A 22,759-nucleotide genomic window follows, 5' to 3' on the forward strand; every position below is an offset into this window, starting at 1 on the left:
ATCTGAAGGTTACTCCACTGGTGTAGCACTTCTTGACATAGAAAAAGCATTCGATAGTGTTTGGCACGAAGGCTTGATCGTAAAATTGAAACATTTTAATTTTCCACTATATATTATTAAAATTATTCAAAACTATTTATCGGATCGAACACTTCAGGTAAACTATCAAAATTCCAAGTCAGATAGATTACCTGTAAGCGCTGGTGTCCCACAAGGCAGCATACTGGGACAAATCTTATACAATATTTTTACCTCTGACTTACCTGATTTGCCACAGGGATGTCAAAAATCGTTATTTGCAGATGACACAGGTATCTCAGCCAAGGGGCGAAGTTTGCGTGTCATTTGTAGTAGATTGCAAAAAAGTTTAGATATTTTTTCATCTTATTTGCAAAAATGGAAGATTTCTCCAAATGCTTCCAAAACTCAACTTATCATATTCCCACATAAGCCAAGAGCTCTTTATTTGAAACCCTCAAGTAGACATGTTGTCACTATGAGGGGAACTCCAATAAATTGGTCGGAAGAAGTTAAGTATCTAGGGCTCTTACTAGATAAAAACTTAACTTTTAAAAACCACATAGAAAGTATTCAAACTAAGTGCAATAAATACATTAAGTGTTTATACCCACTTATTAATAGAAAATCAAAACTTTGTCGCAAAAACAAATTTTTGATTTATAAACAAATTTTCAGACCGGCCATGTTGTACGCTGTCCCAATATGGTCGAGCTGTTGCAATACCAGAAAGAAGCAACTTCAGAGGATTCAAAATAAAATTTTGAAAATGAGTTGCATCAAATTTCTAATATTGAAACATTGGAACAGATGTCAACTAAAATCATTGCCAACTTTCGTCAAAAATCGTTGCAGTCTTCTATTGCTACGATTAGCTCTTTGTATAATTAGTTTAAGGTGGGTTAGGGTTAGGATAAGTTGAAAAAAAAAATGTATTTCTGACACGCAGGTGAAAAATAAAGCCTGCAAAAAATCTTAACTGCTACAGCAAATGAAATGTAATATGTTATTAATTAGTATTGATAATAGCTTAAATTTATTTCACCAAATTAGGATGATAGTGTGTTATAATACACAGAACACCTAGATTAAGTTGAAGAATGTAAAAATTGATTGAGATACTAATAAAGATTATTAAAAAAAAAAAAAAAAAAAAAAAAAAAAAAAAAAAAAAAAAAAAAAAAAAAAAAAAAAGCATTCATTTCATTTATTTAGTATTACATCAAATTCAAGATAAAACTGAATCAACAATATTTCTCCATAATACACGGTTCGTGGCTGCCGCTCTCCATCCTCGGTCGCGCCCGATGCTCGCCAAGTCACGCTCCACCTGGTCCGCCCATCGTGCTCTCTGCGCTCCACGCCTTCTTGTGCCAACCGGATCAGTTGCAAACACCAGCTTTGCAGGGTTGTTGTCCGGCATTCTTGCAACATGCCCTGCCCACCGTATCCTTCCGGCTTTGGCCACCTTCTGGATGCTGGGTCGCCGTAAAGTGCAGCGAGCTCGTGGTTCATTCTTCTCCGCCACACACCACCGTTCTCCTGCACACCACCGAAGATCGTCCTTAGCACGCGTCGCTCGAAAACTCCGAGTGCTTGCAGGTCCTCCTCGAGCATGGTCCATGTCTCGTGCCCGTAGAGGATTACCGGTCTTATTAGCGTTTTGTACATGGTGCATTTGGTGCGTGGGTGAATCTTTTTCGACCGCTGATGATGCGCCTCCGAATTTCACGGCTCACGTTGTTGTCAGCCGTCAGTAAGGATCCGAGGTAGACGAATTCCTCCACCACCTCGAAAGTATCCCCGTCTATCGTAACATTACTACCCAGACGGATCCGGTCGTGTTCGGTTCCGCCTACCAGCATGTACTTTGTTTTTGAGGCATTCACCACCAGTCCGACCTTTGCTGCTTCGCGTTTCAGGCGGGTGTACAGCTCTGCCACCGTTCCAAATGTTCTGGCAATAATGTCCATGTCGTCCGCAAAGCAAACAAATTGACCGGATTTTGTGAAAATCGTTCCCCGGCTGTTGAGCCCGGCTCGTCGCATCACACCTTCCAGAGCGATGTTGAAGAGTAGGCATGAGAGTCCATCACCTTGTCGCAGTCCCCGTCGAGATTCGAATGAACTGGATAGTTCACCCGAAACCCTTACGCAGTTTTGCACACCGTCCATCGTTGCTTTAATCAGTCTAGTCAGCTTCCCAGGAAAGCCGTTTTCGTCCATGATTCTCCATAGCTCTGCGCGGTCGATACTGTCGTATGCCGCCTTGACGTCGATGAACAGGTGATATGTCGGGGCCCGTGGCGCAGTGGTCCACACGTTCGCTTCATAAGCGAATGGTCATGGGTTCGAACCCAGCCCCGGCACTTGCAATTTTTCGTCAGTTGCTCTTCCCCCGAGAGCAGCTGGCACCTGACCCTCTTCGGAGCATATAGCTCTAACGGACCTGGAATATGGATATCGGCGAACCGCAACTCATAATGGACCCCCAATCGGACTGGAAAAGGAACAGCAGGCACACATCAGCATCATCGTGCTCATCAGTCTACCACTGACAGAGTAGAAGAATGAAAGAAGCACAAAGGCAACCAGTTCAATACAGTAGAATAGAATAGAATACATTTAGGCGCTGTACAAAAGTGGAAGTGCAGCGTCCAATTGGAATCGCTCACGTAGTACCCTAGTGGACAAAAGAGCTGTAAATTAGGTTAAGTGATTAAGAAAAAAAAAAATTAAGAACAGGTGATGCGTTGGGACCAGGTATTCACGGCATTTCTGGAGGATTTGCCGTACGGTAAAGATCTGGTCCGTTGTCGACCGGCCGTCGATGAAGCCAGCCTGATAACTTCCCACGAACTCATTCGTTTTAGGTGACAGACGACGGAAGATGATCTGGGATAGCACTTTGTAGGCAGCATTCAAAATAGTGATCGCCCTGAAGTTCTCACATTCCAAATGGTCGCCTTTTTTGTGAATGGGGCAGATTACCCCTTCCTTCCACTCCTCCGGTAGCTGTTCGGTTTCCCAGATCCTGACTATCAGCCGATGCAGACAGGTGGCCAACTTTTCTGGGCCCATCTTGATGAGTTCAGCTGCGATATCATCCTTACCAGCTGCTTTGTTGGTTTTGAGCTGGTGAATGGCATCCTTAACTTCCCTCAGCGTGGGAGTTGGTTCATTTCCGTCCTCCGCTGCACTGGCGTCGTTTCCTCCGTTGCCGTGGGCTCCCGTGCCTACGTTCTCCACGCCGTTCAGGTGCTGATCGAAGTGCTGCTTCCACCTTTCGATCACCTCACGTCTGTCCGTTAAAAGGCCTCCGTCTTTATCCCTGCATATTTCGGCTCGCGGCACGAAGCCGTTGCGGGATGCGTTGAGCTTCTGGTAGAACTTCCGTGTTTCTTGGGAACGGCACAGCAGTTCCATTTCTTCACACTCCGCTTCTTCCAGGCGGCGGTTTTTCTCCCGAAAGAGGCGGGTTTGCTGTTTCCGCTTCTGTTTATAACGTTCCACGTTCTGTCGAGTCCCTTGCTGCAGCATTACCGCCCTCGCTGCATTCTTCTCCTCCAAAACCGTTCTGCACTCTTCGTCGAACCATTCGTTCCGTCGATTCCGTTCCACGTACCCGATGGTGCTCTCGGCTGCGTCGTTGATGGCTGCTTTCTCTGTACTCCAGCAGTCCTCTAGAGGGGCCTCATCCAGCTCGCCCTCGTCTGGCAACGCGGCTTCGAGATACTGCGGGTATGCTGAGGCGACATCCGATTGCTTCAGTCGCTCTAGGTTGTACCGTGGTGGTCGCCGGTACCGTACATTGTTGATGACGGAGAGTTTTGGGCGCAGTTTGACCATCACCAGATAGTGGTCGGAGTCGATGTTGGCGCCACGATAGGTCCTGACGTTGATAATGTCGGAGAAGTGCCGTCCGTCAATCAGAACGTGGTCGATTTGAGATTCCGTCTGCTGTGGTGATCTCAAGGTGTAACGGTAAGGGAGGCTGTGTTGGAAAAAGGTGCTACGTATAGCCATATTTTTTGGAGGTGGCGAAATCAATGAGTCGTAGGCCGTTTTCGTTCGTCTGCTGGTGGGCGCTGAACTTACCAATCGTCGGTCTGAATTCCTCCTCCTGACCTACCTGAGCGTTCAAATCTCCCATGATGATCTTGACGTCGTGGCTTGGGCAGCGATCGTATTCGCGTTCGAGCTGCGCGTAAAATGCGTCCTTGTCATCATCAGTACTTCCGGAGTGTGGGCTGTGCACATGCTGAAGTTGAAGAATCGGCCTTTGATCGTCAACCTGCACATTCTTTCGTCGATCGGCCACCAACCGATCACGCGCCTCTGCATATCACCCATCACGATGAAAGCTGTTCCCAGCTCGCGTGTGTTGCCGCAGCTCTGGTAGATGGTATGATTACCTCTAAACGTTCGCACCATGGATCCTGTCCAACACACCTCCTGCAGCGCTACGATGCCGAACCCGCGGTCCTTCAGTAGATCGGCGAGTATGCGGGTGCTCCCAATGAAGTTGAGAGATCGGCAGTTCCACGTACCGAGTTTCCAATCGCAAGTCCTTTTTGTTCGCTGGGGTCGTTGCCGTTGGTCTCGGTTCGTATTATTCTGTTGCTGATTTTCCGTTACAATGGTTTTTTACGGCTGGCTCGTAGGGCCTGACACCAACCCCCTACTTTCCGGAGGACCATAGTGCACAGTTGAGCTTAGAGTCCTTCCCTGACACTCGGACGTAGATCAGCCGCCCCTAACATGGGGATCAGACGCTGTTGTGAGCCGCTCCTCCTGGAGAACAGACGCTCAGGTTTACCGAAGCAAACCCCTCCCCCCTTCCCTGTCAGCCTACGACCAAAGTTCCCACCGAGGTCGGCTATCCGATCTTCCCTAAGGTTTCTCATAGTTTCCGGCCGGTACCGCGTGGAGGTAGGGATAGGAGTTGCTGGGCAGAGGCTAGTGGATCACAATGGGATCTGAATTGCGCAGCATACCCAGCCTTTACCGTACCAAAACAACGCAACACAAGCATCAACGTCAGATATTGGCAAGTTTTAGGGACAATCTCCTTAAATTTTAGCAAAATTTCCAAAAAATATATGAAGAATTTTTTTTTGCAATAAGAAAAAAACAATTTTAAATTCTTTCTCATCGTTTATTTGACATATCATATGTAGGCGAACAGTAAAAAATTCAGCTAAGTCTCTGCAAAAAACCTGAAGGAATCCCCAAAATTCCCGTAAGGAGTCCCAGAAGAAACCTAGAGAAAATTTCAGAAAGATTCCCTGAAAAAATCACGGCAAAAATCTTTAAAAAAAATTATGAAAAAGATCTCTAAAGGATTCCGGGAGAAATCAATTAAGAAATCGCAGGAATTTCTAAAATTATATCGCGCAAATTACCTGAAGGAATGTTAGAAGGAATCCCATGGGAATTCAATGAAGAGATAAATTGTGGAACCGAAGAAGAGATTCTAAAAAGAACCCCGGGGAAAATCGTTGAAAGTATCTCTAAAAGAATCAGAAAATAAGTTCCAGAAAAAATATTGAGAGAATCCTGGGAAGACTCAATGAGGGGATCCTGGGAGGAATGAGATTCCTGAAAGAATCCATGATAAATGCCCAGGAGAAATCCCTGGGGAAATACCGACAAAATTCCCTGTAACATATCTCTAAAAAATCTAGAATTAATTCCTAAAAGAATCTGTAAAAAAACGTCCTTTCGAATATCCTGGAGGTATCCCCGAGAGAATCACGGGAGAGATCTCAGAAAGAACTCTGGGCGAACCCCTGAAAGAACCCCTGGAGGAATTTCAGAAAAAAAATAGTGTAGAAATCTCGGGAGTTTCCCTTGGGGGAATCCCGGAAGAGATCCCAGAAGAAGCCTCGGGAGGATTTCCAAGAGAAATTTCGGAAGAAATCTTGAAAAAATCGTTAAAACCGTGGTCGATGGAAATATTGCCAATGTTACGTCTGTTTGTCTGTGTTTTCTTGTTTATGGTCCCATCTGACAAAATGACCCGATAATTGACAGTTATTGTTAGTTTGATAGTTAGCAATAAAAAAATTGGTTTAATGCAAAAGATGAGGATAAATTGTTAAAATATAAAATGTATCTATTGCGAAATTCATTTCAATTGTCGTTTTATTGTAGATGGAAGTGTTGCCGCACATGTCATTTTTATTGTAAACATCTAATTTACACGAAAGCTTCCGTAAATAGATAACACCAAATAAAAACAAATGATTTCTGTTTTTTAAACATATCGAGCATATTTGGCAACACTGCATGAGTATGGGCATAGATGGCAAAACAATTCATTATTGTTACTTAGTGATTGGTCGCAGCGAACGATTGTCGCTTTAGTTTGTGTGTTTGCTTGTCAGCGACGACAGCAGCCACTTCGATCACTCACCAGCATTCTTCACCATTCGCCTTTCATTCATTCGCTTGCGATCCAAACTGCGACGAACGGCAACGTATATCCATGTCAAGCAACTTGCGCATGGCTTCCCACTGGTGATGGGGTTGCGTGTTTGATCACGACAACCCGTTTGCTGCATCTTTCTCGATTCGATTCAGCAAAGAGGAGTGAATATGAATGGAGTGAGGCGAATATACCGATCCTTAATATGATACGATACATTGTCGATCTGGGAGTCACCTATAATTGATCGAACAATCGATTTGATTTACCGGAATTAACATTCGCGTACAACCGATCCTTTTTCTATGCAAAAAAAGCCCAATGAAAGTAGTTACCACCCCTCTAGGGAGCAAACGCCACTAACCCATTTCACTCAGAAATTTTAGTTCATTCATCGCCACGAAGAACAAACAAAAACTCATACCATATGCAATCACATCAATAGACAATACAATACTCAACACTTTTCTTCACTTCTCTGCCCGGAACAATGAAAAACATGATCTGTTATTCTGCGATCCCCTCATAGGGGTGATGCATTCACAGAGTAAACGCAATACTAAGCATCCCGCACTTATTGTTTGCGTTTCCGTGGAAACTAGCATACTTGGCAACACTGCCGTAAAAAATAATCAAAAGATATTTTTACAGGGATTTTTATAACGAGTTGAACCTTCCAATATAAAAAAAAAAACTGAAGAGTTGAGCTATCAGTTGCCCGACGATGCGTAGTATCTAATATTATCTAATTCCAAAGGATATCATACTTCATATTTTATCATATTCCATATTTTCAGGTTCAGATTCTGAAATCAGCTGTGGGTCATTGAATGTAGTAGTTATATCGAAATGACATTTTCAGCACTGTTGCTTATAAATACACCCAACAAATGTTTTCCTGAATATATTTTCGTCGATGGTGCCAAATGTACTAAACCTAAATGATAAAAAAAAATACTTTTGGCCTGTTAATTAGATTTTATACTAGAGTTCTCATAAAATTAAGATTTCTTCAATTAATATTACATATTTGGCAGCACTTCCGATAATGTTAAAATATATGAAATTTGTTTAGAATTGATGATCTCAATAGATACATTTTTAGTTCAACAGGTTATGCATTTTCATTACGATAGGCTCATAATAGATGAACTGGCAACACTATCACATTTTTTTAATCCTTATTGTACTTGATATTGTTCAAATCTAAGGGTATGCGGTATACCGAAAAGCTTCGCCAAATACCCCTCGAAAAGAAATTCCGCGGAATTCCACGGAATTCAACTAGGCGAAATTAATGATTTTGAATTTCGTTTCGTTTCGTCAAATTCAAAAAAAAATTCGCCTTCAAAAACTACACTTTGACGAAACAAAACGGAATTCCGCGAAACTGCCAAATAATTTCGAAAACAAAAATATAGTGTGAATGCAAATCGTTTAAAAATCTTCCTCATCTATAGTTACTGATAAAAATTACAACAATATCTCGAAATATTTGAAGTGATAGGATAAAGTATAAAATATAGGATAGAAGATAGTTAATGTTCTGCGCCAAATTCATGAATGCCATAAAGATTTCAACCACGTGGAAACGCACCTGGATTGTTCTAAGAAAAGCTAGATGACAATAGACAAGGATCGCAAGGCTCAAGTTTAGGAAAAGAAATCGAATCGCACCCAAGAGATATCTTTGGGAAAATATCTTTGCAAATACAAAAAAAAACCGCAGTTGATATAAAAGTTTTCGACTCTGGAAGGAGTATTTTGACAAAATTGCCAAATCCCGGAAAACTTTATTAAGGGACTTTTAAAAGCAATTTAAGGTACACTGGAATCTCTTTTTTACACATGGCTGGGGCTGCATAAATTGAAAAAGGAATGAAAGAGGGAAATTTATGCATAAATTAAGTTTGGGTTTAAGAAGGAATCGAGTTCGCGAAAACAGGTCTTACTCCTGGGAATTTGAGCTGGGGCTAAGGGAGTTTCCAGAAAGTTCCCTGAGAGTCCAAAAAAGGGGGTCCCAAGCGGTTTCAGTAACGTTTCAAGGGATCATGTTGGGGGATTTGAGTAGCACTTTAAGGGCGTTCTGTCAAAATTTGTTTGCGTTTTAATGGGATTATGGGGAATTCAGGGGCATTTTAATACAATTAAGGGGTTTAAAGGGCAATTCAAGGGATCTCAGGAGCCATCAAAGGGCGTAGCAAGGGGCGATTCAAGGTATTTCAGAGAGTTTTAGGGTGTTTCAGGATAATTTTAAGGGCGTTCCTAGTGGTTTGATTGCATTTCAAGGGCGTTTCGAGGCATTAAAGGTCAGGGTTAGGGGGGCTTCAAGAATACCTTTAAATCAAAGGGCATTTCAGGGGCGTTTCAAAAGATATTGTGATGGGGTCCTAAAAACTTTCTGAAATTTCCTGAAATACCTCCAAGATCCCCTTGAAACCCAACTAACAATCGCAAGCCGCATACACGCATGCATGCTGAACTATTGCTTTATTATAGTAATGATAGCTGAACTAAAGTTATGCTGTACACATTACTGTACAAATGGTTTTTCAATTGAAAAAGTAGCTCATGTTCAACCTTTCTTCTTCTTCTTTATGGCTCGACGTCCTCACTGGGACTTGGCCTGCCTCGCTTCAACTTAGTGTTCTTTGAGCACTTCCACAGTTATTAATTGAAGGGCTTTCTATGCCTGCCATTGCATGAATTTGTATATTGTGAGGCAAGTACAATGATACACTATGCTCAGGGAGTCGAGAAAATCTTCCCGACCGGAACGGGAATCGAACCCGCCGTCTCCGGATTGGCGATCCATAGCCTTAACCACTAGACTAAATGGAGACTAAATGGATGTTCAACCTTTCGTATTGGTATAACAACGATAATGTAAAACACTTTTCAAGCGTTTAATAAGATTTTTATTCGACTCGCAATATTTCCTTTACAAAATAATTTAACAAGACCTTTTCCTGCTTCTTGTTGAATTCATGTAAAAATTAGCACTTGTAACTGTATAATTTGTTTTGCGCAAGTCATATAAGCGCTTTCGTTTCATCTTACTTCGACTCAGAGTACAGGATAAAAAAGACGTGTTTTTTTGAACAACAGCTGAATTAATGTGTTGTTCAATTGTTAACCATAATGTTGTGCTAATTCACCACTGCTGAATAGAAGTCGAAGTATGATCATTATTAAACCACGAGAAGATTTGAGCGCTGCAATTAATCATCTCTAGGATGGCGCAGATAGGAAGGCATGCGGCTGGCAATCGATGGGTCTCTAGTTCGAATCTTGATTTAGGTATATTTATGTGTTGTTATTATTTCACAAAAGTTGTTCACAGCATAAGGGCCAATTATAAACTCTCGTGAAAATTGAAAAATTTTGCAATAATTTTTTTTTGTTCTTTTTTTATAGAGTTGAATAACAGCTTTACTATATAGTTCTTAAACGATTTAACAACAAACAGCTCACTTGGTACACAACACTATGTTTTATACTTTTTCCCAATTTGTGTGAACAAAACCCGTACAAAGGTTGTGCCTGAAAATTATTCAAATGTTATTCAGCATTATACTGAATTAATCCATCGTAAAGGTGCTTGTAAAATGAGTGATTGTTAGTTGGGAAGTAGGTAAGAAAGTCGGTCATTTATAGGTTAACAGTGAGGTGACGGTAGATTAACGACTGATACCAAAATGATTGGCTATATAATATAACACAGCTGAGTACACTTTGCTCCATGAAGTATGGAGAATTAGCTTCAGTTAAAATTCATGAATAAAAAGAAATAAAAATAATTGCTCCATGAATACAATATTGCTCCTTTTCTGTAATCAATCATGTTTTAGAAAGCATCAATCTTACGGTAAACAAAAATGTAAGCACACAGTACCAATTTTCACAAAAAAGATTATACACCTACAATATTCCGCGAAATTTTTACGGAAATTTCGTTTCGAAAAATACCGAGTGAATTCGAATTTCATATCGAACTCTTTTTTAAATTTCGTTTCGTTTCGTACCGCATCGTCCCAAAAAAAATTCATACTGTTCCGTTTTGTATCGCTTTGAAAAAATCCCATACCGCATACCCTTAATCAGCACAAAACGTCTTTATATGGCATCGAATAATGTTTTTTTTTTGCGAAATTTATAAACTGCACCAGATTTTATATGATACTTTATATGAAAAAAAATGAATATTTTTTCTTAAAAACGCTATATCTCAGGAACAACGCAAATTACCTTAGTGAGTTAAGCTTTTTCGATCGAAAAGCGTCTGATAAACACGATGGAATCAAAAATTTTAAAATCAAAATATAGGTTTTTTGAGAAAAATCGATTTTTAGTTTTAAAATTGAAAAATATGATATCTGGCAATACTGTATCTGGATTTCTGGATTTCCTGAACGATTTCCTACAAAAATGCCGAAGGTCAAAAATGTGTATGTGCAATCGTTTCAATGGTAAAAATAGAAGAAAGGGAGGATAATTTTCATATCGGCCAACACGAGGGGTGCTGCCACGGGCCGAGGGGTGATCCGATCGGCACCAAATTTTGGATTTTTTTCTTTTTTAATCTAAACAAATGTTTCAGCCAAATTTGGTTCAAATCCGTGATGGTCGATTGCAGGTTTTCACTTTTTCTCGGTCACTTCATATGGAATGACCCATATACCATAGTGTCACGTAGGTGTGTCGGGAATTAAATACAGGTTGTGCCCGACATAGACGTGGACTAGACCGAAACAGAATCCGAGGTACTATTATTTGGAAATTGTATGTAGTTCTTTTTACAATATTGTTTTACATGACAAGCTAATTTACAAATAAGTAATTGATATCAAATCAGCCACGAGGGTTAGGCGAGGTGCAAGAATAAATTCCATCATAATTCGTCGGTGCTTAGACAGACGGGAATTAGATAAAAGCTCTACATGTTTAGTGTCGAATTATGCACGAAACAAAAAAAAACTATACTGCGAAAGGAATTCTTTGCAAAATACCGAACAACGATGTTTGAACTTTTAAAGAAACTTTGCAAATAAACAATGGCAAAGTGGTGTAGCTTAGGGAACCCATACCCCTTTGCCCTTAGGAACTGAAACTTTGATGGATGATTGATCAATTTTCCAATGGTAATAAAAATCGGTGTCCTACAACTTTTTCTTTCACACATCAGCATTTGCCCGTTCTGAAGATTATCATATGGCCAACTCACTAACTAATGTCCCGCTAATTTTGATGACTTGTCGTCGAAAAAGGTTAGATCTATGGGGTAGCAACGACGACGGTGTCACGCATTTATACGATGTACGCCATAAAAAAAACGTTGATTTTATAACCGTGAGAAAAATCGTTCTCCCCCAATGATGATTCGATGGCCATATGCAAGCCCATCACAGTCAGTCATCATCGTCATAAAAGGAAAACTCTTGACGCAGACCGTCTTTGACGCTGCGGCCATCCCCCATCAATCTAAACGGCCTACAATCTACCAGTCAGCCGGGCCGGCATGGCATCACCAATCTTGAAACAAAACAAGCTAGAAGAAGTGCATAATATATCGTCGTCGACGCGTAAGAAAAAAAAATGCTATTTACCTATAATTAGCAGGTATCCAAATATGACCAGCACTGCCAGCGAGGACCGTCGAAGGAACATCTTCTACACAGGTACGGCGACTGCGTCGGTCCAATATCTTCCTGAACGGCCGGCAATCACCAGCGACCAGCGACACGCGCGATCAACTCTCACTTTCAACGGTTCGGACGGACGGCGGCTCCGCACGGCTTGGCCTGCAGCTGTGCGACCGAAGATGCGCTCGCTGCTGATTAAAATCCCGTGAAGACCTGCTGAGTCCGGGGATCGTTCGCAACCAGCAAACAACAATCACACTCGCTCGCGTCACGGTTATTGAAGAAGATGCTGTGGCGGCGACGACGACGGCTACGGTGGTGGTGACCTGCTGAGGGTACTTCGCTGCCTGGTTGGTACTTCTTTTGTTGATGATGATAATTATTATGTCACTTTGTATTTATATTTTCCCGGGTTCGAGTTGCAGCAGTACGTTTCCACCTTTACGCGAAGATGAGACTTGCTCAGCCCACGACGACACACTTTTTTTTCCACAGCTGAAACGGCGCAAAATTACACTCTCGGGTAAATCGCACAAAACACACTTTGCATACGGAATATGCTGCTCAAATGGATGCTGTCGTATGTAATTGAGAGGGACTGGATGGAGGGGGGACTCGTTCGAAGTCTGGGGAAGCTACACCGCGAGGAGTAATATTTACACACTAGACCCGAGGGGGTCCGAGACAGGACGGGTGGATGCTGGAATGAAGATTCACTTTTATAACGCGCGCAAGGTTCCTTGCCGTGGAGATTGTTTATATTGCTGCTGTTGCTGCTGCTGCTGCACACTGGTCGACAGAAGTTTAATCGGTTTTCGATGAGTGCGAGCGAAGATAGGATCTTTGTTGGCTTCAAAAATCTCCGTGGGAAATTGAAAAAATAACTTGTTAAATTAGTGCGTCAGATCAGATTTGAGGCAAATTGACATTTAACCTTTTGGGAAATCCCGGAAGACATGCTAATGTTAGTAAAGGTGTTGTGCGATCCAAACAGGAACGCTGAACATTAGGGTGGTCCACATTTGTATGAAAAACATACAATTATTAAAAAATCATGTTTCCTGAATCAGTTCCCGAGCAGAAATGTATAACATATCAAGGTAATAATCTTAAATATCATTGTACTTCGATATGCCCTTCATTAGGCAAAATAACAAAAAGGAATACCATACACAGAAAAAATATGTAATTAACTCTCTAATACCCAAATTTTTGATTTTGATCTAAATATCATTTTTCGTCATCTAAAATCGATTTAAACATGTTTTGGAAGATAATTCTTTTTAATTCTCGATTTCGTGAATTTCAGTTTTTGATTTTTCTAATTTTTATTTTTGAACATCCCCACACTTTTATATTTTTCCTGGAAGCCAATTTGGGGAACGGATTTTTTGAGATGAAAACATTTTGAGATTTTATGATTATTGTTGGAATATTATTATTTTTTTTTCACAGAAAATTTTATTTTCCGTGTTATTTTAAGGAAAATAATTTTAGAGTGTATTCCATTCGCTTAAACCATTAAACAAGGATAGAATGATTTGGGAAAAAATGAAATACGTTAATTGTAACGATTCAATACTAAATAAACAATGACTTCTAAAAGGTGACTTAAACATAATTTTTTCAATGATTTTTAAAAAATGCGTATATGCTTTAAAATACACCAAAAAATATTTTGAGATATACAGAACAGTCCTAAATATCATCCAAAAATATAAAAAAATGATTTTCCACGAAACAAAGATTACAAAAATGCTCAAACTATACCCCGTCTAAAGGCGGGATTGGGTATTAGAGGGTTAAAATTCAGCTAGAAATCATGCACATAAAGGGAATGCTAGAGTTAATGCACTTTTACATGAGATATAATGTAAAATTACATTACCATCGTGTAAATTTCCGCCAACCATCGTGTAAATCATCATAGACTCCAACCGGTTACGTGACTATTAGCGGAAATTCACACGATTGTAACGTAATTTTACATGATATCTTATGTAAATATGCACCAACTCTAGCATTCCCTTTATCTGCATTTTTTCTCGCTGAATTTTACATGAATATTTTTTTCTGTGTAGTTTTGTATAAATAACACCTCGAATAACACTCGAAGTGTTGTATTTCTTATAACAAGTCCTGTATTTGGATAACGAAGTAATAACATTTCTTACTATTGAATTGTATTGTTCGATAGCTAAAGGATATAATACCAAAACTTGTTCTTTAGTTATTTTCACCATGAACCAACATATATCACATCAATACCAAACTCTGTACAAATACTTCCAATTGTTATTGTGATGTTCTTCTAACATTTCGCAGAAAAACAAAGCAATAACAGTGTTAGGACTTATAGTACAGGTTGCTCTGCACATGGTATTTGTAAGGTATTCCCTTCTGCTCGGGTTGTTTTGAACTTTCAGATGGTACGTTCAAAATTTGAACGAAATCGAATAAGTCTAAGGATGTGCTCAACGAGCTTAAAGATTGTATGGGAAAACTTGGCCAAATGTATACAGTAATCTTAAGTTTTCGATTTTTTGCCACAAAGTGGCACTTTGAGCGCTCGTTTAATAAAACCTTCTTGTATTCTTGTAGGTGACTATATTCCAAACAACTTTGTCGAATACCGCAAAGTGATCCGATGCCTCTTAAAAAAGTTATACCATAGGTAAAGCGAAGTGAAACATTGTGATTTTATAACTGATATTATTCCTAGCCTCTGAAGAAATTCTAAGAAACCTGGAAACCTTCAAAAGAACTACTGGCGCAATTCTCGTACAAATTTCAAGAGAAATTATCTGATCAATTGTTGGAATTCCTGGACAAATCTTCTGAAAAAATCCTGGATATTCCTTTGGAAGAACTCCTGGTAGAATTTTTGAAGAAATTTTCAGAGAAATATTAGGACGAATTTATGGACAAATGATCTCAAGAATTTCTGAAGAAATCCTTGGAGGAATTCTTAGCAGAATTCTGGATGAATCTTTGCAATGAAAATCCGTGGAAGAATTGAAATTTAACATTTTTCGGTGTAATATGTTAACGAATATATATGACGGAATACTCAAAGAAATGTTTTAAAAAATCTAACGACGAGTTTCTGGAAGAATTGTCTCAGAAATTTATCAAGAAATCCCGGAGAAATCCCCGGGAAGACATAGAAGGAATTTCTGGCGAAACTTTAGGAAGTTTAGGAAAATTCTGAAGAAATTCTATTAAATTTTTGGAGGAATCCTTGCAATCCTGAAGGATAATATTTTGCTAAGAGTTTGATATCGTAACATATTTTGCTCTCGGATTATTATCCATGATTCATGAATTTCAAATTTTGTTATTGTAATATTTATCGAATTCACTGGTATCAAGTTATTATTGAAACTAACAAAACAAGTTATTAAAATAATCTTTCAGGTACATTGCCTGTTATGATATTTATCATTTTGCCGTTTTTGACAGACAAGTTTATAACAAAATATTAGTACCGTAAACCGGGGTCAAATTGATCTTCGGGTCGAAATTGATCACACGTTTTTCGTTTACGATTGGCATATTTTAAGTAATATCCTTTCAACTATCATGCAGATGGGAACCGATACTGAACAATATTTGCTTGGAAACTAATTTAAGTATGTTTTATCTAACGAAAAATCGTATGATCAATTTCGACCCGGAGATCAATTTGACCCCGGTTTACGGTAACATGAAAATAACTGATTTCAATATTCATATATGTTGCCAAAATAACGCACATTCTTATGCTTTTGTTATTCCTTTCTACTCGGGCTGGAATCGAATTTCGAAACGATCAACTTTATTAATAAAATAATGAACTCTTTTTGGATTGTTTCGTAAAAACACGGAAACATCCGTTCTTCTTTGAAACACTCATTTATTCAAGTAAAATGTAATGTGAATCCATTCCAATTAATAAATTCAGATGTTCCGATATACTTTTTCACATGTATAAAATTACAGAAAATAATAACAAATCCAATTCCATAACAGTTTTTGAATTGTCATCACTATTGAAAATTCTATAAAATGTTCGATGTTGGTAAGGTAAGCTGATTTCATAGACACAAGTTCTCTTCATTTGAAACAAACAAATTGATGTGATATATATACTCATAGAACTAGCAAAATATTTAGTTAAAGTTATTTATTTAGAAGTCAAAAGCGTATACTCAATTGAACTATAACTGGAACTTCAAGTTCCAGTTGATGTAAGCATTTAGCTCAGCGCTAGCGGAAGTGCGATTTACTATTTTTTTAGCTTTTCCAGTTTAGAACTGATTTGAGTGGATCTTACTATTTTTAGAGTAACTTTTTCTTAGCGTGTGGTAAAAAATCCGTTTCCGAAATCATGACGAAATCATGATAAAAAATCCACTTCATAATGTCATGACTACGAATCATGATATCATGACGATAAAAACGATTGTCATAAATCTTGTTGACCCTTTTCATAAAAAGTCATGGTTTTTAAAACCTTTTTTGTTTACATTCATCAAACATCATGATGCTGAGCCATATCCATATGGATTCATGCCGCTGAGTTATAAAACAGCAGCATGAAATCATGCAACGAAACAAATGGGTGACACCTTTATACTTTCCACACAAACCCGTATAAACATTTGATTGTTTCATGCCTATTCCGACTGGCTGTGTTTCGTGATTCTTTAAATTTTAAAAATTGTAATTGTCTTAGTAGTCCAAACTAATTATTTGTTTCCGGACTGTTCTGTTAAGTGAGCACCCCGTTGAGGACCTGTTGAAGGGCTGTTGTCTTGTATGAGTAATTAATATTTCCGAGATACGATATTATGTTTTCTTCATCTAATATGACAGTGGCAGCGCCTAATTCAATTCACTTATTTGTAGATCAAAATACCTTTCGCACCACCCAGGTAATTAAATCGAGCCTAAGAAACTAACCATGGAATTTATTAGTCATGTTTTTCCATTGATTTTTTTTGTTGCTACCTTTAATTGACAGGACATGCGAATGACAATGGTTTCTACAACCGAGGCACGTAAATTAGAAAGTGGAAATGTGTTGTGGGTCACTCATCTCACTTAGCAGTTTAATGGCAATAAATAGTAGTTGTGCTGCTTGTTAACCAAAACATACCCTACATTTGAAATGCTACACAGATGCTGTAGGATGTTATCCATTTATTTATTTTATAGGCACTCTGTGTACTTGTGTCTCTACTGTTGCAGATTTCCATAGTCCAACTGTAACTTCTAACTAAATATCTGTTCAACTAGAATGCCAAAAACGATTCCAGAAATATTTGACTTCATGAAGCGAATCCCTTTTTTGCCACAAAATGTTCCAGAACATTTAATCAGATAAATACAATCACTTTGACGTCTGAAAATCTCTGGTCCGCTGCATCGGCAGGGGGGAAGGACAGTTGTCTCTCTCCTAAGTCTCTGTTTTTTTTTCTCATTTTTTAACTCATTTTTATCTTATGAAGAAAAAAAATCATGGAACAACTTTTGAAGAAATCCCTTACTGAAATTTCTAAAAAAAACCTTAAAATACTGAAAGAGTTTCTGCAGATATATTTGAAGAAATCCTGACTAAATTTCGGAAGGAATCCTTGGAGGAATTACTATAAAATTTTAAAAAGGGATTTTTTGAAGAAATCTCCGGTCTAATTCCTGTAAAAATCATTGATGATATTTTTGAAGGAATCCCAGTGAAATTTCTGTAGGAATCCCAGGAGGATTTTTTGCAGAAATTCCTGGAGAAATTCCAGAGAAACTTCTTGGGAAACGCTTGATGAAACTCCAAGAAAAAATATTGAGAAACTTTTAAAGTTATTCTTTAATGGAGTGACTGGAAGATTTTTTCAAAAAAATCTTAGGGGAACTTGGAAAAATTTATTAGAAATCTCCCATAAAACTGCTGTAGAAATTCCTTGATAAAATTTTTGGAGAATTTTTTAGGTCCGTAGTAAAAATCCGAGATGTATCCTTGGAAGACACACACAGCTAGTCGCGTTTGGTAATTTTTACCGAAATCTCAACTGCTGAGCGTTCGGTAGCGGGTTTTTAACGAAATTCTGTGAAAAAAATACAAAATTTCGGTAAATTGTTATCGTTTATCTGTCAAACTCTAACGAAGTTTGGTAAAAGTTGCTATCTTTACCGATTTTTTCCTGTAAAACAAACCGTTAAGGTTGAGATTTCGGTAAAACATTACCGAAGTCGGTGTTTTTTTTCTAGTGTGTACTACTGGAACTCCTGAATCTATACAAGTTTCTGCAGGAATCTGTGTCTGTTGAGGATCACTGAAAATAATAATGCAAGAATATCTGAAGGAATTCTTGATGGGTTTTTGGATGAATCCCTGAAGCAATTAAAAAAATCCAGGAGACAATCCTGCGAATATTATCAATGAAATCCTTGACGAAATTCCCGCAGAAAAAATAGCTCTATGATTTTCTGAAGCAATCACTTGAATAATTTTTGAAAAAAAAAACATGCTGCTGGAAGTATTTCTGAATCAATATTTGAAAGAATTTCTTAATGCAAAGATGAACCAATCTAGAGCTGAAAATCTCAATAAGAATAAATTGTAAAATTTATAGAGATAATTGTGATTATTTCAGAATTTCTGAAATGATCCCAGGCGAAGCTTCAGAAGAAATCCATGAAAATCTTCAAATTATTGGACAATTTTCAGAAGAAATGGAGGAATTTTTGAAAAAATCCGTAAATGATTTTCTGAATGAAATTTTAGGAGTTATTTCTCAAATAATTCTCTGAAGGAATTTCTAAAGGATTCCTGATGAAATTTATGGAGGAATTTTTAAGGCAACCCGACTAGATGGGAAAAAAACAAAATTATTACAGGTTGTGTTATTTTGTTACAATGATTTTTGTAACAACGCACAGTGTTTGAAATCGATGATTTTGCGATCACAATTAATTAACTTTAAGATTATATGTCATCCTGCGCTATTCACAAAAACTAAATTGCAAATTTAGATACGATGATAGTATATGTTATTCTTTAGTTATTGGTTTGTTATTCACCTCTACCCGGGTTGCCTTTTATGGATTCTCGGACATAGAACTGATTATGGACGTAATTATCCTCTGGACAGGTCTTGTGAATTATTTAATGCTGTTTATGATGAATTTCATTTTAATGTTAGTAGAATAGAATTTAAAAATAGGATTAAGTATCGGTCTGTGTAGTTTTCTAACTAAAGACAGCAAATAAATAAATAAATAAACTTATTTTGGGTTGGTTCTAGAGGTTTGGTGTGTTCTACAAAGTTTGTCTGCATGTTTAAAGGCATCTTTTGATAAAATGTAATTATTGATTAATCACCCTAGAGATGAATATATTTTTTTTTAATTTAAGACGTCAATTGGGTTCTTTAGGGGTATCCGGATTATTTCATAATCAGATTTTCCGCCCAAAAATTAGTCTAAATCCAAATTTTCATAATTTTTGGAGTCCGGGAACTATTTTTAAAATGCATTTAAAGTTTGTATGGGGATTTTTTTTTATTCGGGTTGAACTGTCATTTTATCGATTGAACTGTCATTCTATCCACGAAAATTAAAACTGTTTTATTGATTTAACCATCGAAACAAAGGTATTGAAATCTAATAAAATCACGTTATACTCAGAAAAATGAGCTCTTTCGATTAGGCTATAGAAAATAGCAATATTTTATTCGCTAAACAACCCAATTCGGCAAAGTTGTAGTCCATAATAAGAGATAAAAAAATGTAGAACATGTCAAAGCTACGCCTCTTACGGTTTTCGAGATATAGAGCGTTTTGTGCGAAGTAACCCTAAAACTAGTTTTTTTAGTGTAGCTTCAACAGATGAAGTCCTACAGCTTTGTGACCTTCTTTAAACTTGATTAGAACGTCAAAATACACATCTCTTCCAAAAATGTGAAGTCATTATATCTTTTTTCTTGTATTACATACAGGCAAAATAATAAGTTTGTATTTAAACCACCTTTCCCACTATTGCCCATGAGGGTTTCCACCCCCAAGTGATAATAAAAAGTCTAATCTTTCAAGTACCGACTGAGCCATCTGCGCCATTTTGCGCCGGAAATAGTTACTTAAGGTAAAAGTTCACCTTAAAATATGATAAATATGCCTAACTTTTTTGTTTTAAGATATAATGACTTTACGTCTTCGGAAAAAATGTGTATTTCGACGTCCTGAACAAGTTTGTAGAAGGTCACAAAGCTGTAGGATTTTTTTATATTGAAGCTACACTGAAAAAAACTAGTTTTAGGGGTACTTTGTGCAAAACGCTCCATATCTCGAGAACCGTAAGAGGTGGAGCTTTGACATGTTCGACGATTTGTTTCTCTTATTGTGGGCTACAACTTTGCTGAAAATGTCCAACCTCTCAAAAAATTTTCTTGAAAAAATAAAGTTTCTATCTCATTAATCATTAATTACATGTTATCAAAAGACGCCTTTCAACATGCAGAAAAACTATATAGAACACGCCAAACCTCTAGAACCAACCTGAAAAAAAGTTATTTGATTTTGATCGCAAAACCACCGATTTCGAACACTGTGCAACGGTTGTTATAAAACACGTAACGTTAGTAGTTAAAATAACAAAAATTCTAGCAAAACTCGCTCCCAGTAAAACAAGAATAACAAGTTGAGATATAATCATAACAAGATTACATCAAATTTTGTAAGATTAAACTTGTGAAATCATAACAAAATTATAACAAGTTCTGTAATATATTTCAGGAAAGCTTTATTATAAATCAAAATCTCTTAACTCGAGCGTCCAAAATAACACAAATTATCAAGTATTTTAAATATTATCAACAATACAAAATACCGTCGAGGCGCTATTCACCGTGTGCCTTCGAATATTTTTTCATTATTTCCATATTATGATTGAAAGATATGACAATTTCCCTTCAATTTCACCAATTCAACATTGTATTGGTGAAATTGATGGGAAATTGTCATCATTCAATCATAATATGGAAATAATGAAAAAATATTCGAAGGCACACGGTGAATGGCGCCTTGACGGTTTTTAAAAAAATCTGAAATGATTTTGTTACAAAAAATATAACAAAGATTGCAATAAACGAAATTATGTTATAGGCAGTTATATTATAATGCACAATATAACAAATGTTGTTACACATCTGTTTGAATAAATGAGACATGTTTTTTATTACTTTATTATAGAGATTAACAGGAAACAAGTTTTGTTATATTCTGTTATGAACATTATAACAAATGTAATTTTAATTTTGTTTTGAATATCCACTTAGAAAAGTTCTTACAACAGAATTATATCAAATTCTGTTATTTATAACAACGGTTGTTACAATTTTGTTCTGATCTTGTTATGCGCTTCTGGTCGGGAATCCTGCTGGATTTTCTAAAATGTACCTTTGAGAAATTTTTGTAGGAACAATCTAATGGAATTTTCGAAGAAAATTTCTAAATGGTTCCTTGATACATTTTTGTGAAAAAGTACATGTTAAGAAATTCCTGTGGAATCGTTACAGAAATTTTCGAAACAATCCATGGATGAATTTCGCAGGACTAATTTCTGGAAATCCCGAGAAAATTTATATTCTTCGAAGGGAGTTCTGATGGAATCCCTGGGAGTATCATACTCCCAGGCAGGGGGTAGGAGTTGAATAAAGTCCACGCTTGTTAATTTCGATAACGTTAGCTTCGTCTCATCTAACGCCTCTATAATGGGGGTTCATCTGAAGAAACACAAAGACGTAAACCTATAGGTTTCAGCACAGACATTGTATTCGTAAAAACCGCCCTAGACCCAATGTGCAGCCAGTTTCGCCCACAAAGTGCACATATGACAATTACAAAAAAAAAATAGAAAAGAAGTTGTTTTTGATTTCCTCCTATCTCTTTAAATCACAATTTTTCTTCTGCCTCAATATCACTGTAACAAACTTAAATAATGAACTTCTTAGCACCTGGTCCACTATTTTGGACAACAAAGATCCCACCTAAGCACACTCTAGATAATTTTCCTCGTAGAATAGTGTTATTTAATATGCACTTCTTAGCACCTGGTCCACTATTTTGGACAACAAAGATCCCACCTAAGCACACTCTAGATAATTTTCCTCGTAGAATAGTGTTATTTAATATGCACGTCGCACCACACCGAAAGAGCATGTCGCGTTTATCTTTTTTCCTTGACAAAAGCGCGCGCGACAGCAGGTTCCCCTCTTCTCGCCGGCGGGGTCTCTTCTTCATTGATTTACGAGCCCCTCATATCGCTCGAGCCTCGCCGCAGCACAGCACACCCATCGTGCGCAAGCACACAGAATAGTAGCGCTTTAGTGGTAGGACTATAATATGCAATGCTCACACGCCTGATGGGACTCGTAAAAAATTGATTAAGAGGTTGTTGAGGCAACCCCCAGCCACAACAGATCCACCTTCGTCGAACCGATCGATGCTGATGATACACCACTCAACCATAGCGACTCATCTTGTCCGTGCAGCAGCGCAGCATCAGCCCTGGCAGGTCCCTCGGGTTCAGGTTGTTTGCCCACAAGCAAGGTAATCGAGGTAACGACTCGATTGCGATTATGTAAAAATCAAAACACGATCTCTTCTCAACCGTTTGAAGATGAGCGCGCGCACCC

General features: G+C 38.0%; 1 protein-coding gene across 6 annotated transcripts in view; it reads right to left on the reverse strand.

The window, feature by feature from the left end:
• The window catches only part of LOC115259365 (uncharacterized), a 298,623-nt gene that overhangs the window by 275,470 nt on the left and 394 nt on the right, over nucleotides 1-22,759 (reverse strand). For 3 of the 6 annotated variants that reach the window (XM_062845473.1, XM_062845472.1, XM_062845475.1), the window contains exon 2: nucleotides 12,054-12,789. In XM_062845473.1, the coding sequence (XP_062701457.1) occupies nucleotides 12,054-12,114 (61 nt within the window). In that variant the 5' untranslated portion in view covers nucleotides 12,115-12,789. Of the gene's footprint in view, nucleotides 1-12,053; nucleotides 20,915-22,759 lie in introns of those variants that run through there. The other 3 variants (XM_062845477.1, XM_062845476.1, XM_062845474.1) reach the window with 2 other exon arrangements.

This window comes from Aedes albopictus, chromosome 1, assembly GCF_035046485.1.
Source record: "Aedes albopictus strain Foshan chromosome 1, AalbF5, whole genome shotgun sequence".
Lineage (NCBI taxonomy): Eukaryota > Metazoa > Arthropoda > Insecta > Diptera > Culicidae > Aedes > Aedes albopictus.